Source organism: Oncorhynchus gorbuscha, linkage group LG24 (assembly GCF_021184085.1).
Source record: "Oncorhynchus gorbuscha isolate QuinsamMale2020 ecotype Even-year linkage group LG24, OgorEven_v1.0, whole genome shotgun sequence".
Classification (NCBI taxonomy): domain Eukaryota; kingdom Metazoa; phylum Chordata; class Actinopteri; order Salmoniformes; family Salmonidae; genus Oncorhynchus; species Oncorhynchus gorbuscha.
In genome coordinates, this window is record NC_060196.1 from 43353490 (window position 1) to 43370068 (window position 16579).

A 16579-nucleotide genomic window follows, 5' to 3' on the forward strand; every position below is an offset into this window, starting at 1 on the left:
GAGGGGGAGAGAGAGAGGTGTGAGAGAAGGAGATTATGTATGTGTATAGGAAAATGGTTCCTTAGACCCCTGTACGCCCTGAGAGAGAGAGGGAGGGAGAGAGCGAGAGGGAGATAGTGAGTATGTGTATAGGAAAATGGTTCCTCAGACCCCTGTACGCCCTGAGAGGGAGGGAGAGAGAGAGAGGTGTGAGAGAAGGAGATAGAGTGAGTATGTGTATAGGAAAATGTGTGTGTGTGTGTCTTACTTGCGGGCCTCTACTCTGGCCTCTGCGTCGGCATCTGCAATCCCCTTCTTAATGCTCGCTACCATCACTGCTGTATGTCTGAGAGAGAGAAGGTGAACATGTGTACAACACTCAACCAAGATTCCATTCGGCCCTATATTTGTACAACACTCAACCAAGATTCCATTCGGCCCTATATTTGTCTGTCTGGCTGTGTGTTGAACTCTCACCTCTCCAGAGTCTGGGTCTGCCACTCCTGCAGCAGCAGGTCCAAGAAGTCAAAACATTTCCTGAGGGCGGAAGAAACATCATCATTATTACAATCCTCTTCATGTTCATCTTCATCATTACAATCATCAATGATTATTTTTGTAACCATATGCATCATGCCACCTTCTGACGGCCACAGACTTGCAGGTGCAGTTACTGGTGATCAGGGGAATGAGTCTGGGAACATGTGTGTGCTGCAGAGAGACAGAAATACAAACTCAGTCATTTTATTATGTGTTACCTGTGTGTGTGTGTGTGTGTGTGTGTGTGTGTGTGTGTGTGTGTGTGTGTGTGTGTGTGTGTGTGTGTGTGTGTTAGATGTGTGTCTGTGTGTCTGTGTGTCTGTGTGTCTGTGTGTTAGATGTGTGTCTGTGTGTCTGTGTGTGTGTGTGTGTGTGTGTGTGTGTGTGTGTGTGTGTGTGTGTGTGTGTGTGTGTGTGTGTGTGTGTGTGTGTGTGTGTGTGTGTGTGTGTGTGTGTGTGTGTGTGTGTGTGTGTGTGTGTGTGTGTGTGTGTGTGTGTGTGTGTGCTAGATGTGTGTCTGTGTGCTAGATGTGTGTCTGTGTGCTAGATGTGTGTCTGTGTGCTAGATGTGTGTCTGTGTGTTAGATGTGTGTCTGTGTGTTGTCTGTGTGTCTGTGTGTCTGTGTGTCTGTGTGTCTGTGTGTCTGTGTGTCTGTGTGTCTGTGTGTCTGTGTGTCTGTGTGTCTGTCTGTGTGTCTGTCTGTGTGTGTGTGTGTGTAGCTGTGTGTCTAACTCACCCGTATGATGAAGCGTATAGCAGACACCCCTGAAGTGGCCATAACCTTGGCACAGTTAGGGATGAGGTTGAACAGGATAGGAAGAATGCCCTCAGCACCATGGTCAAACTTATTACCCAACACTGTCGACAGGTGGCTGGAGAGGGGGGAGGGAGGGAGGGAGGGAGGGAGGGAGGGAGGGAGGGAGGGAGGGAGGGAGGGAGGGAGGGAAAAAAGACAGGAAGTGAGAAAGTGCTACATCCATTTTCAAATGCAATTTTAGAGAAGAAACATAAAAATGAGATGTGGAAAAAGTGTGTGTGTGTAGTACTCACGCCACAGTGATGCAGGCCTCTCGTACCACCTGTGATCGGAGGTCTTTAGCTGACAGTTTGAACGCTCCGTCCAACAGCCTCAGGTGTTGGAAGAAACACTCGTACTCCGTTGCCCCGGCAACAATCAGGGAGCGGATCTTCTTCATTGCAGCGGCTCTCTGGTCCCAGTCATGTTTGTCATCAGAACAGATCTCTCTGATCTTATTCAGGTTATCCTCCAGGTCACGAGACGAGTAGATCTGACAGAGACATGGAGACAGAGAGAGAAAGGGGGACAGAGAGATAATTAGTTCACACTAGTGTTATCTACATCGCTTGCAGTCCTGCTACTAATGCATACTAGCATGTTTGTGTGTGTTACCTGTACTGTGGGGACGTCAGTGAAGGCTTTGATGAAGTCTTCCTCATCGATGCCCCCAGCTCCATCCTTAGACGCACCTAGAGACAGAGGACAGAGAGGTCAGAGAGCATGTGTATCCCAGTCTGAGTTACAGTAAGTTGTCCCAGTAAGTTGTTCCCTTATTGATGTCACTTGTTAAATCCACTTCAATCAGTGTAGATGAAGGGGAGGAAACGGGTTAAAGAATGTTTTTTAAGCCTCGAGACAATTGAGACATGGATTGTGCCATTCAGAGGGTGAATGGGCAAGACAAAATATTTAAGTGCCTTTGAACAGGGTTTGGTAGTAGGTGCCAGGTGCACCGGTTTGTGTCAAGAACTGCAACACTGCTGGGTTTTTCACGCTCAACAGTTTCCTGTGTGTATCAAGAAGAGTTCACCACCCAAAGGACATACAAATCCCTGCGGCTAGTTTCCATTTCCAACTGCAGTAGATGGGCAGTTCTGCTACAACACAATCCATTTTCACTGGCTAGCTGCAACAGGTTAGCTGCAACAGGTTAGCTGCAACAGGTTAGCTGCAACAGGTTAGCTGCAACAGGTTAGCTGCAACAGGCTTAACAGGCTGCTGCAACAGGTTAGCTGCGACAGGTTAGCTGCAACAGGTTAGCTGCAACAGGCTAGCTGCAACAGGTTAGCTGCAACAGGTTAGCTGCAACAGGCTAGCTGCAACAGGCTAGCTGCAACAGGCTAGCTGCAACAGGCTAGCTGCAGCGTGAGATGGCTGTGCTGTGAGCCCAAGCCAGGGTTTGCCAACTCTGAGAACTATGGTACTGGAGGCTTTTGCTCCCTGCTCGAACATCTAGCTGTTATCCTTCCCAGCTATGGTGGGTAAACGGATGCTGGGTGTGTTAACCGTGTATAGAGCTGAGGAGGATGACCCTATAGCAGCAGATTGTGTGTTGCATAGATACACATGTTCCATAGTGTCTCAGAGATAGACAGGACTAGGGCCTCTAATACCACAGCTCTGTTCTTTCAGCTCGCCTCATTTATCCTCTCTCTCCGTTTCTTTTTCTGTTCTCTCGGTTTCTTTCTTCTATCTCAGAGTCTTGTCTCTCTGTGTTCTCTCGTCTCTTCTGTTTCATCCTCCCTGTGTCTGTGTGAGCAGAGTGCGTGGGTGGAATGTAATATAAATGCTAATTTCGCCACACAGGGAGCTAGCCTAGCATGCTAATATGCTAGCAGCACCAGAAGTTACACTAGCATGTTCCACACATTTCAGAACACACACACACACACACACACACACACACACACACACACACACACACACACACACACACACACACACACACACACACACACACACACACACACACACACACACACACACACACACACACACACACACACACACACACACACACACACACACACACACACACACACACCCAGATGTCTGATCCATCTGCCTGAATGAACATAGACAGGGTTGCTGATACAGACAGAGAGCGAGAGGACCAGGACAGAGTGGCTGTAGCATCACTCTGGCCTAGATCGACCCTGGCCTAGATCGACCGCCTGGATGTGAGAGGCACTACTACCTTCCTCCCTTACAGAGAGAGGAAGATGAGGAGAGAGGGGAAAGGGGGATCAGAGGGAAATAGGCAGAAAAGAGAAGTCACCCGTCTGTCAAACTTAGAATGCAGACTAAGATGAGTGAAAACAGAAAATAGAGAGATGGAGTGATCTACAGGGCATATTATCGTCGCTATCATAGATGTAATCAAAGGCATAACTAATCAAGCCTGAGATATCAAGCCCAGATAGAGCCACAGAAATTTGACTGATGACATACAGAACTTCCTGTGAAGCAGCAAGAATATAAAGACATAATTTATGGAGTCCAGATAAAAACAGCAGAGATGAGTGTGGATCAAGGATAAGCTCCTGTGAAGAAGCCAGAAAATTTCCCCTCTGTCAGTCTGTTGGGTTTACTGGTCCAGCCGACCTGCTTAGAAAGCTAGTTCATCTCTCCCCATCTGTATCCTTGTTAATCTGGCCATTATAAACTGGGTGGTTTGAGCCCTGAATGCTGATTGGCTGACAGCCTTGGTATATCAGACCGTATGCCACTGGGTATGACAAAACATTAATTTTTACTGCTCTAATTATGTTGGTAACCAGGTTATAATAGCAATAAGGCACAAAAGGGGTTTGTGGTATATGGCCAATATACCACGGCTAGGGGCTGTTCTTAAGCATGATACGACACTGAGTGCCTGGATACAGCCATTAGTATATATACCACGGCTAATGGCTGTATCCAGGCACTCTGTTGTATCATGCTTAAGAACAGCCCTTAGCCGTGGTATATTGGCCACATACAACACCCCCTCGTGCCTTATTGCTTAATTAGCCAGCCCAACTCAATGACCTTGTGCTTACTGTCCGCCCTGAAATAGGAAGGTTAGGGGTTCGATGCCCGGCCGATTCATACCAAAGACTGTAAAAATGAAACCCGATAAAAAGTCTCTGTCTGGCACTCAGCATTAAGGAGATAGATTGGGGGTAAGATCGTGTGATAGACTCGGGTCCTGTCCAGGGGTTGAACTTGTACACAAACTGCCTCACGCTACGGAAACAGGACATAGACTCCTGCTCCTATATGAGCCGAGGCTCCTTACCCAGCCCAGGAGCAGGGGCTATAATGTGATTAATAACGTTTGGATTTTATACCAGATGTCTCAGCAGTCCCGTTCTGGCCATCAAGACAATGAGACTAATGATATGAAATCAATTGAAGGAACTTTATTTGCAAATGTCTCTTTTTTTTATTCAAGTGTGATTACTCCTGGGTTACATAACGCCCAATTAATTTTCAATAGATGCTTCTAAGAGGTGAGCAGGCCAGATTGGTGTTGAATAGGAGCTGCACTCTTACCTCCGATCTTGGGTCCTGTAGCGCTGGGTCTGCGTGCGGTAGAGGACTCTGCAGGCTTCTTGGGGATTTTGGGGACTTTGAAGGCAGCCTGAGCACGGCTCCCATCTGTACTGTCCACATCATCCTCAAAACTATGGTCTGAGAGAGAGAATCATTCATAATACTGTCGTAACATTGTTGTCATACATCATAATACTGTTGTAACATTGTTGTCATACATCATAATACTGTCGTAACATTGTTGTCATACATCATAATACTGTCGTAACATTGTTGTCATACATCATAATACTGTCGTAACATTGTTGTCATACATCATAATACTGTCGTAACATTGTTGTCATACATCATAATACTGTCGTAACATTGTTGTCATACATCATAATACTGTCGTAACATTGTTGTCATACATCATAATACTGTCGTAACATTGTTGTCATACATCATAATACTGTTGTAACATTGTTGTCATGCATCATAATTAGAGGTCGACCGATTAGGATTTTTCAACGCCGATACCGATAATTGGAGGAACAAAAAAGCCGATACCGATTAATCGGCAGATTAATTTTATTTTTAATAATGACAATTACAACAATACTGAATGAACACTTATTTTAACTTAATATAATACATCAATAAAATCAATTTAGCCTCAAGTAAATAATGAAACATGTTCAATTTGGTTTAAATAATGCAAGAACAAAGTGTTGGAGAAGAAAGTAAAAGTGCAATATGTGCTATGTAAGAAAGCTAATGTTTCAGTTCCTTGCTCAGAACATGGTTAGAGCGTTGGACTAGTAACCGGAAGGTTGCAAGTTCAAACCCCCGAGCTGACAATGTGCCAATCTGTCGATCTGCCCCTGAACAAGGCAGGTAACCCACTGTTCCTAGGCCGTCATTGAAAATAAGAATTTGTTCTTAACTGACTTGCCTAGTTAAATAAAGGTAAAATAAATAAAATATGAAAGCTGGTGGTTCCTTTTTTAAGTCTTCAATATTCCCAGGTAAGAACTTTTAGGTTGTAGGAATTATAGGACTATTTCCCTCTATACACCATTTGTATTTCATTAACCTTTGACTATTGGATGTTCTTATAGGCACTTTAGTATTGCCAGTGTAACAGTATAGCTTCCGTCCCTCCAGTTAGCGCGCTAACTAGCTAGCCATTTCACTTCGGTTACACCAGCCTCATCTCGGGAGTTGATAGGCTTGAAGTCATAAACAGCACAATGCTTGATGCACAACAAAGAGCTGCTGGCAAAACGCACGAAAGTGCTGTTTGAATGAATGTTTACGCGCCTGCTTCTGCCTACCACCGCTCAGTCAGATACTTGTATGCTCAGTCAGATTATATGCAACGCAGGACACGCTAGATAATATCTAGTAATATCATCAACCATGTGTAGTTAACTAGTGATTATGATTGATTGTTTTTTATAAGATAAGTTTAATGCTAGCTAGCAACTTACCTTGGCTTACTGCATTCGCGTAACAGGCAGACTCCTTGTGGAGTGCAACGAAAGAGAGAGGCAGGTCGTTATTGCGTTGGACTAGAAAACTGTAAGGTTGCAAGATTGTATCCCCCGAGCTGACGAGGTGAAAATCTGTCGTTCTGCCCCTGAACAAGGCAGTTAACCCCTAGGCCGTCATTGAAAATAAGATTGTGTTCTTAACTGAGTTGCCTAGTTAAATAAAAGGTATAAAAAATATATCTATATATATATAATAAAATAAAAATTGGCAAATCGACGCCCCAAAAAAACTATTTCCGATTGTTATGAAAACTTGTAATCGGCCATTCCGATTAATCGGTCGACCTCTAATCATAATACTGTAGTAACATTGTTATCATACATATCTTTGATGACATTTTATCATTTCACCCTTCTGTTATTAAAGTAGTTAGTGAAAGGAGGAGGAGAGGAGAGAGTAGTGGAAATAGGAGCGAGAGGGAGAGGAGTGGAATGAGGAGGAGAGAAGAAGGAGGAGAGAAGGAGGAAAGGTCTTGGCGGAAGAAAATAGCAAAGTCAGTGCTGATCAGTGATCAATAGTAATGACAAAAACAGAGGCCACTGGCTGCAGGGAAAGTAGCTAATGCAGGCAATACACGAACACACACTGACCAACTACACAATAATCACTAACAGAAAATGTTTTCTAGCTGATAGACCCTGAGATCATGATGACATACAACAGATACAATCCACAGCATGGGAGAGATGCCTCCCTGTGGCTCAAAGCATCACCCTGTGTGTTATTAGAGCCCCCTCCAAACACACCTCTAGCCGTGCAGCAGAGATGAAAGCGCTGGCAGAGAAACGCAGACACACTCAGTCGCTTTGACAACCACCGCACAGGGCTGAGAAATGCGCCAAAGCCACCACCCTACACCCCAACACACAGACGCAGACAATGTCAAGAAAGACGGACACACACCAACAGACTACATGCATGCGGATCACGCACACACCAACAAACACAACCAACCCTCATTCACACAGAGGTACACCAGCTAAAAGCAGCTCTAATTGATGCTCCTGCAGAAGCAGAAACACACACACGGTGGGCCCAGCCCTGCACTCACAGTCACAGATGCGTTTGCAGATGAGGCGCCTCATGCCTCCAGGAGGGCGTGGTTTTATGGCGCCCCCCTCTTCTCAGACCAGTACCCCAACACACACACCCCTCAAAACAGGTCTAGATACACAAACCTTAACTGCCATCCGAAAAACCCTCCACCCACACCACTGCCGGCATTTTCTCTCTCCTCCCTCTCTCTCCATCTCTCATTCGCTCGATAGCTCTTCTCCCCTCCTTCCCTCCGTGGCCAGGTAGCCAATCAGTGCAGAGATGACATCATGGTGTAGCAGCCAGTGAGGAGGAAGGAGAGTGTGTGTGACGCCCCCAGAATATTAATTGGGTTTCTCTAGCCTCCCTCACAGCAGCTAAACTCATTACCATCGACATACACACCCAAACACACACCGCAGCATTGACAGCTTAACACACACACTTTACAGTGTCTAATCATATTTCACATATCCATCACACACACACACCGCAGCATTGACAGCTTAACACACACACTTTACAGTGTCTAATCATATTTCACATATCCATCACACACACACACACACACACACACACACACACACACACACACACACACACACACACACACACACACACACACACACACACACACACACACACACACACACACACACACACACACACACACACACACACACACACACACACACACACACACACACACACAGAGAGAGAGAGAAACAAAGGCTGAGTGGGCCATAGTGGCTGTGGAGGTGTAGAGATAGACAGATCAGGGCTGAGAGGAAGGCAGAGGGGAGGAGTGGGGAGGATCACATCCCTCCAGCTGAAACCTGCTTTTTGAGTGTGTGTAGAGGCTAGATTGGGAGACAGACTCAAAGTTTATATACATCACATTGAGTTTCTGCTTGATGCATTGCAATAGGAAATAGCATAATGGCATTATACTGGGAAAGATGGGTTAATCTGTGGACATCGTGGGGGGTTGGAGTTAACATCATAATGAATGGTGGATAGGCGGTCAATGTGGATGAATATCCAATTAGGAATGTATAATTATTTAACTACAGGTACTATAGATGTGAGCTAAATATCTGTTAGAAGAAGTAATGTTGTCCATTTGTTTACTCCAATTAGCGTAGGGATGGAAATGTTTAAATAAAAAAGAAAGTTGAATTACAAATCATGCAAACAACTACATTGATACAACCGATAATATCTACTCCCAATTTTTTTTGTGTACATTCAAATAAATAAAGCTGCCTGATGATGCTAATCATTTGCTAAAGGCACTTACAGCAGTGCTTTAACAGTGACACAGCCCCCTTAGGAGGGCGAATCTCTGTCAAGGACGGAGGAGCAAAGACACGAGAGAGAGCGCGAGCGAAGAGAGAGCGCGAGCGAAGAGAGAGCGCGAGCGAAGAGAGAGCGCGAGCGAAGAGAGAGAGCGAGCGAGGGAAGAGCGAGCGAGGGAAGAGCGAGCGAGGGAAGAGCGAGGGAAGAGCGAGCGAGGGAAGAGCGAGCGAGGGAAGAGCGAGCGAGGGAAGAGCGAGGGAAGAGCGAGCGAGCGAGGGAAGAGAGAGCGAGGGAAGAGAGAGCGAGGGAAGAGAGAGCGAGGGAAGAGAGAGCGAGGGAAGAGAGAGCGAGGGAAGAGAGAGCGAGGGAAGAGAGAGCGAGGGAAGAGAGAGCGAGGGAAGAGAGATGCGGAAAGGGAGCTTTAGAGTGAAAATGAGGGAGAGCAAGATGGAGGACAGAAAGATTTGTAGAGAGAGAAAAGGGAGGAATAGAAAGGAGAGAGAGGAGAGCGAAAAGGAAAAGAGGGAGGGATCATTCATGGTGAGCACTGTTCAGGCTGTTGCCATGACAACCTGGAGAGACGTATCCTCTGGGGAGAAGAGCAGTGAGACAAAACCATCAGGAACCAACCCAATAACACAACTGACTGTAACGGTTTGAGATTATGTAGGCTATTCCATTATCTTTATGAAAATAAGCTTATCCTTGCCTTTATATTTACAATTTATTCCTGATATTTTAGCTTAATTAATGGTGTTTCTGTTCCACCTAAAAAAGGAAAATCGAGCTCCATACCGCATTGCTGTGCACCTCCCAAATGTTGTAACAATGCGTAGGGCTCCGTAAAGCTCTGTATTGACATGATTGGTTGATGGTAGGTGGGGGCGGGAGGTCTTGTATAAACACAAACTCACTTCCTTGACAACAGGTCTGCTCAGCAGCTACATGAAGTGCAGGAAGTGTGAATGCCCTGACTTCTGCAGAGGGCGTATCACCGGCCAGTGCAGACTTCAGGTTGACCATGCAGCACAGTTAACAAATGTTGTTGTTTTTGTAGACACAAAGAAACAGAAATTGGGGGATTTTCTCATGTAAGTCAGCTATTATGAGAGTTTCGGCTGGTTATTGTCCAATTTAATGGCTTTAATCAAGGCGTAAACTGTGACCATTTTCAGACCTAACAAACCCGCCACGGTTGTTGCCTCTGCCTCCATCACCTCGTCCCTCGCCTCCTTCAACACGTGACTATCCGTCAAAGCGGTCTGGCACTCCCCCAATGTGGCCTTGCTATGTAAGGACGAAATCTATTGCTGGTCTTTACTGTTTGCTGCACATTTTTACGTTGTATTCCATTTCCAATGAGACTATTCAACCAATAGAGTCAATGATGGAAGAAGATGAGTGATCAAAGGCCATCAGGAATCTGCTGGCACCGTCAGAAGACAGTTGAAGAAACTTGAGTGGATGTATTCTATTTTATTCTGTTATCATTTCTCCGTGCCGAGGCAATATGGTTACGTCACAGTTCATTTAGCAGACATCGTCTCCTATATTCTGTCAACACAAAGTGTAGATTTTACAGTAAGAATATCATAGAATATAACAGAACATATCCGTTTCTCTTACAATAAAAAATATTACAGTGTAACAAAGGTTAAAGGTGCTGAATGGTCAATCCGACATCTGCCTTGGCTGTGCAGCATTTACAGTGAAATGGCCTTTACAGAAGTCAGGGCATTCATACCTCTTGAATTTCACAGAGCAGTGCAGAGCTGTTGTGAAGGAAGTGAGTTTGTGTTTATACAGGACCTTCCACCCTCACCTACCATCAACCATTTAGAGCCCTCCGCTTTGTTAACAAATGTGGGATGCGCACGATGATGCAGTACGGAGCTCAATTTGGCGTCTGCATGCATCTGGAGGCTCCGCAATTGCGTCACACCCTCCATACGGAGCCTCCGGACCCTTTTTTCGGATCAACCATAAATGGGTTTTTATGATATGGATGTAATAGGCTACAGACCAGTTACAGCTTCTTCTGACAAAGGAGAAACAAAAAAAAATATGGTATTTTTTCAGGTGTGGTTGTGCATGCGGGACAGAGGAAGAACAATTCTTACACTATTGTTCTTAATTCAATCACCCTCTTCTTCATCCTCATAATTCACGATTGAATTTGAATGATCAGCAAAATTATCCGTTTGTATCTGGTTTCTATCGTCCATTCATTGATGTCACTCATTCAGCGAGGAGAGACACATTCGTGTAAAGTGTTGGTACACAGACGCTAAATCCAAAAGCCTAATCAGAGGTCTAACTCCCCCTTGCGGTGGTCTGGTGCAATGACCCAGTAACGCAATGCAAGGTACTATACCACAATTTACTTCAATGTGCTGTGGTATAACCTTGAAACTTTTAATTGAGGAACCACTGCACACGTGGGTCTGTCTATCTATTAGAGCTTTCTCTATCCTCTCTGGGTAGATTGAGTCACGCTACAGTAGCTATGGTGGAATTTCCCTCATGCTTACAGCAACCCAATGCATTTAAAGTGAGGGGATGGGCAGACTTCAGGGAATCAGCACTGGGCAGAGAGGAATGGGAATTACATTTTACATTTACATTTAAGTAATTTAGCAGACGCTCTTATCCAGAGCGACTTACAAATTGGAGCATTCACCTTATGACATCCAGTAGAACAGTCACTTTACAATAGTGCATCTAAATCTTAAAGGGGGGGGGTGAGAAGGATTACTTATCCTTATCGTATCCTAGAATAGTGGTTCGGTGTCTATATGTAAACCTTAAAGACACGGTACTAAACCTCCCGCTTTGGGCAGGATGTGTCAATGTGTATTTCTTACATGCATAATCTATGAGCAGAATTACTATCTTACCTCAATTAGCCATGAAATCCCTAGTTTGAAGCAACTGTTTTTCTTGAAACTATGTCACACCATTTTCGCTACATTTCCCCCCCACGTGGGCCAGCCCCATAGCAATTTGAGTTCTAGCCAACGAGTTTCCTCTCCTTGCATTTGAGTGACAGCTAGAAGGGCCTGCTCAGCGTTATCCAATGAAGTTGCTGGGCGGGCCCAATGGCTCAGTGGACACAGCAGAGAACGAGAGAGAGAGCAATGACGTGGCACTACATGGCCAAAAGTATGTTGACACAGCTTCAAATTAGTGGATTCAGCTTTTCTGCCACACTCATTGCTGACAGGTGTATAAAAATCAAGCACACCGCCATGCAATCTCCATAGACAAACATTGGCAGTAGAATGGCCTTTCAACATGACACCGTCATAGGATGCCACTTTAGTTTGTTACATTTCTGCAGTGCTAGAGCTGCCCAAGTCAACTGTAAGTGCTGTTATTGTGAAGTGGAAACTTCTAGGAGCAACAACAGCTCAGCCATGAAGTGGTAGGCCACACAAGCTCACAGAAGGGGACCCCTGAATGCTGAAGCGTGTTCCAAACTGCCTCTGGAAGCAACGTCAGCACAGGAACTGTTCGTTGGGAGCTTCATTGGACTATGGGGCAGTGGAAACGTGTTCTCTGGAGTGATGGATCACTCTTTAACATTGGTCAGTCTGACAGACACATCTGGATTTGGTGGATGTCAGGAGAATGCTACCTGCCCCTATGCTCTAGTGTCAACTGTAAAGTTTGGTGGAGGGGGAATAATGGTCTGGGTCTGTTTTTCATGATTCGGGCTAGACCCCTTAGTTCCAGTGAAGAGAAATCTAAACGCTACAGCATACAATGACATTCTAGATGTTTCTGTGCTTCCAACTTTGAGGCAACAGTTTGGGGAAGGCCCTCACCTGTTTCAGCATGACAATGCCCCTGTGCACAAAGTGAGGGCCATACAGAAATTGTTTGTCGAGATCGGTGTGGAAGAACTTGACTGGCCTGCACAGAGCCCTGACCTCAACTCGACAGAACACCTTTGGGATGAATTGGAACGCCGACTGCGAGCCAGGTCTAATCGCCCAACATCAGTGCCTGACCTCACAAATGCTCTAGTTGCTGAATGGAAGCAAGTCCCCGCAGCAATGTTCCAACATCTAGTGGAAAGCCTTCCTGGAAGAGTGGAGTCTGTTATAGCAGAAAAGGGGGGACCAACTCCATATTAATGCCCATGATTTTGGAATGAGATGTTCAACAAACAGGTGTCCACGTAATTTTGGCCGTGTAGTGTATCTGAACATAGGTGATGTAGTATGCAACTTTAGGGGACCACTTTTGGCTCGGGAGTGCTACTTCTAGAACTACTGGCGAAAAAGTAGACAAACATACCGGAGAATCTCTAATGTGAGAATCAGAATTCAAATCACAGCCCTGTCACATCAACAAAACCCCCCATAGCACGCAACAAGGTGGGCGCACACACACACTCCACTGAGGAGTGTTGCCATGGATACGACTGTAAGGTATTGTTAGAGGAAATTGTAGTTAAGATGATTAATTATGTATACATTATTGATTAGAACCATTTATTCTAATACTATTATGTTATGGTATGAAAAGTAAAAGTTATCGGTTAAGCTGTTACTGAAAATGTAAGCAGAACGAATTAATTGTCTATGTCTTGGGAAGTCAAAAGGGGAGTGATGCTATATGGCTTTTCAGACAGATAAGAAATGTCTGGGAAATGTTCCATTCCTAAAACAATGGGTTCTTGTGAGAATCGGAGAGAGGGCGGGAAACTGATGATGTCATGTTCAGTTTATAACCTGTGGAAATGTGTGTAAGCATTTAGTACTCTCTGGAATTAAACACTCTTACCTGGCTTTTAAGACTGGTCTCGATCTACTTCGTGCATAATTAATGAACTTACACATCATTAATGAATTAGAAACGAGTGCGAAATTGGTTTTGGCAATTAAAACAAAGGAATTTAGAATTCCTCTATCAGGTATGCCCTCCATTTTTAAGTCAAATAGACAGAAGGTAAGAAAGGCAGAGGCCAAGAGACAGAAAAGTAGAGAATGAAATGACAAGAAGGATGAGAGAGTGCAGGGGTAGGCCAACTACAGCACACAGGCAGCATCCGGCACGCAAAATAAATGACCTTTTGGGGTTTACATTGTTTGTTTTTTAAATAAATAAAAATACACTCCAGGCCACACTTGAACATCTACAACTTGATAAAATGTATAAATTATAATTGAACTATATATTTTCCAATAACTGACATGTTTCTGGGCAGCAAATAAATTTTGACCCCTGATAGACACTGAGTGTATAAATATTAGGAACACCTTCCTAATATTGAGTTGCACCTTTTGCCCTCAGAGCAGCCTGAATTCGTCAGGGCATGGACTACAAGGTGTCGATAGAGTTCCACAGGGAGGCTGGTCCATGTTGACTCCAAACATTCCCCATAGTTGGCTGGATGTGGTGGACCATTCTTGATACACACGGGGAAACTTAAGTGTGAAAACCCCAGCAGCGTTGCACTTTACATTTACATTTCAGTCATTGGAGCAGCAGGTAGCCTAGCGGTCAGAGCATTGGGCCAGTAACCCAAAGGTTGGTGGATCGAATCCCTGATCTGCCAAGGTCAAAATCTGTCATTCTGCCCCTGAACAAGGCAGTTAACCTACTGTTCCTAGGCCGTCACTGTAAATAAGAATTTGCACTGACTTGCCTAGTTAAATAAACTTTAAAAAAAATATATATATAAAAATACAAATTTAGCAGACACTCTTATCCAGAGCGACCTACTGTAGTGAGTGGATACATTTTTCATACTGGTCCTCCGTGGGAATCGAACCCACAACCCTGGCGTTGCAAGCTCGATGCTCTACCAACTGAGGCAACTGACATTCAAGCCCTGTTCAAATAGTTTGTCTGGCCCATTCACCCTCTGAATGGTAGACAAACACAATCCATGTCTCAATTGTCTCAAGGATTACAAATCTTTCTTTAACCCGTCTCCCTTTCATCTACACTGATTGAAGTGGATTTAACAGGTGACATCAATACGGGATCATAGCTTTCACCTGGTCAGTCTATGTTTACATCAGTATTTTTTGTAGCCATCTACATAGCACCACAGACTGATGGTGGCACTAAGACCACACTGAATGAGCTGTATTCCTCCATAAGTAAACAGGAAAATACTCACCCAGAGGCAGCGCTCCGAGTGACCGGGGACTTTAAACCACCTTTACTCCACACAGAGACGCGTACAAAGCTCTCCCTCACCCTCCATTTGGCAAATCTGACAGAAACTATCCTCCGGCAAGAAGCACCGGTGACAGGATCAATAAAAAAGTGGTCAGATGAAGCAGATGCTAAGCTACATGATGCTAAGCTACATGATGCTAAGCTACATGATGCTAAGCTACATGATGCTAAGCTACATGATGCTAAGCTACATGATGCTAAGCTACATGATGCTAAGCTACATGCCAGCAGAGACTGGAATATGTTCTGGGATTCCTCCAATGGCTTAGAGGAGTCCACCACATCAGTCAATGGCTTCATCAATAAGTGCATCGATGACGTCGTCCCCACAGTGACCGTACGTACATACCCCAACCAGAAGACATGGATTACAGGCAACATCCGCACTGAGCTAAAGGCTAGAGCTGCCGCGTTCAAGGAGCGGGACTCTAACCCTGAAGCTTAGAAGAAATCTCGCTATGCCCTCCGACGAAACATCAAACAAGGAAAAGCATCAGTACAGGACTAAGATCGAATCGTATGACACCGGCTCAGACGCTCGTCGGATGTGGCAGGGCTTGCAAACCATTACAGACTACAAAGGGAAGCACAGCCGAGAGCTGCCCAGTGACACAAGCCTACCAGACGAGCTAAACTAATTCTATGCTCGCTACGATGCAAATAGCATGATAGCACCAGCTGTTCCAGACGACTGTGTGATCACACTCTCCGCAGTCAATGTGAGTAAGGCCTTTAAACAGGTCAACATTCACAAGGCCACAGGGTCAGACGGATTACCAGGACACTGCCCTGTGTATGGTGCCGTCTTTCGGATGGGACGTTAAACGGGTGTCCTGACTCTCTGAGGTCATTAAAGATCCCATGGCACTTATCATAAGAGTAGGGGTGTTAACCCCGATGTCCTGGCTAAATTCCCAATCTGGCCCTCAAACCATCACCTAATAATCCCCAGTTTACAATTGGCTCATTCATCCCCCTCTCCCCTGTAACTATTCCCCAGGTCGTTGCTGTAAATGAGAACGTGTTCTCAGTCAACTTACCTGGTAAAATAACAGATCTGTATATATCAATGATGTTTCTCTTGCTGCGGGCGATTCCCTGTTCCAACTCTACGCAGACGACACCATTCTATATACTTTCGGCCCGTCATTGGACACTGTGCTATCTAACCTCCAAACGAGGTTCAATGCCATACAACACTCCTTCCGTGGCCTCCAACTGCTCTTAAACGCTAGTAAAACCAAATGCATGCTTTTCAACCGATCGCTGCCTGCACCCGCACGCCCGACTAGCATCACCACCCTGGATGGTTCCGACCTTGAATATGTGGACATCTATAAGTACCTAGGTGTCTGGCTAGACTGCAAACTCTCCTTCCAGACTCATATCAAACATCTCCAATCGAAAACCAAATCAAGAGTCTGCTTCCTATTCCGCAACAAAGACTCCTTCACTCATGCCGCCAAGCTTACCCTAGTAAAACTGACTATCCTACCGATCCTCGACTTCGGCGATGTCATCTACAAAATGGCTTCCAACACTCTACTCAGCAAACTGGATTCAGTCTATCACAGTGCCATCCGTTTTGTCACTAAAGCACCTTATACCACCCACCACTGCGACTTGTATGCTCGAGGCTGGCCCTCGCTACATAT

At 45.1% G+C, this 16579-nt stretch overlaps 1 protein-coding gene across 48 annotated transcripts in view; it reads right to left on the minus strand.

Moving 5' to 3' along the window:
* The window catches only part of clasp2 (cytoplasmic linker associated protein 2), a 136499-nt gene that overhangs the window by 53337 nt on the left and 66583 nt on the right, over positions 1-16579 (minus strand). For 43 of the 48 annotated variants that reach the window (XM_046326204.1, XM_046326196.1, XM_046326193.1 and 40 more), the window contains 7 exons: positions 4857-4994; positions 1932-2008; positions 1571-1809; positions 1257-1392; positions 620-690; positions 457-516; positions 248-325 (listed from right to left, as the gene is read on the minus strand). In XM_046326204.1, coding sequence (XP_046182160.1) covers positions 248-325; positions 457-516; positions 620-690; positions 1257-1392; positions 1571-1809; positions 1932-2008; positions 4857-4994 — 799 coding nt within the window. Of the gene's footprint in view, positions 1-247; positions 326-456; positions 517-619; positions 691-1256; positions 1393-1570; positions 1810-1931; positions 2009-4856; positions 4995-7443; positions 7609-16579 lie in introns of those variants that run through there. The other 5 variants (XM_046326217.1, XM_046326215.1, XM_046326211.1 and 2 more) reach the window with 4 other exon arrangements.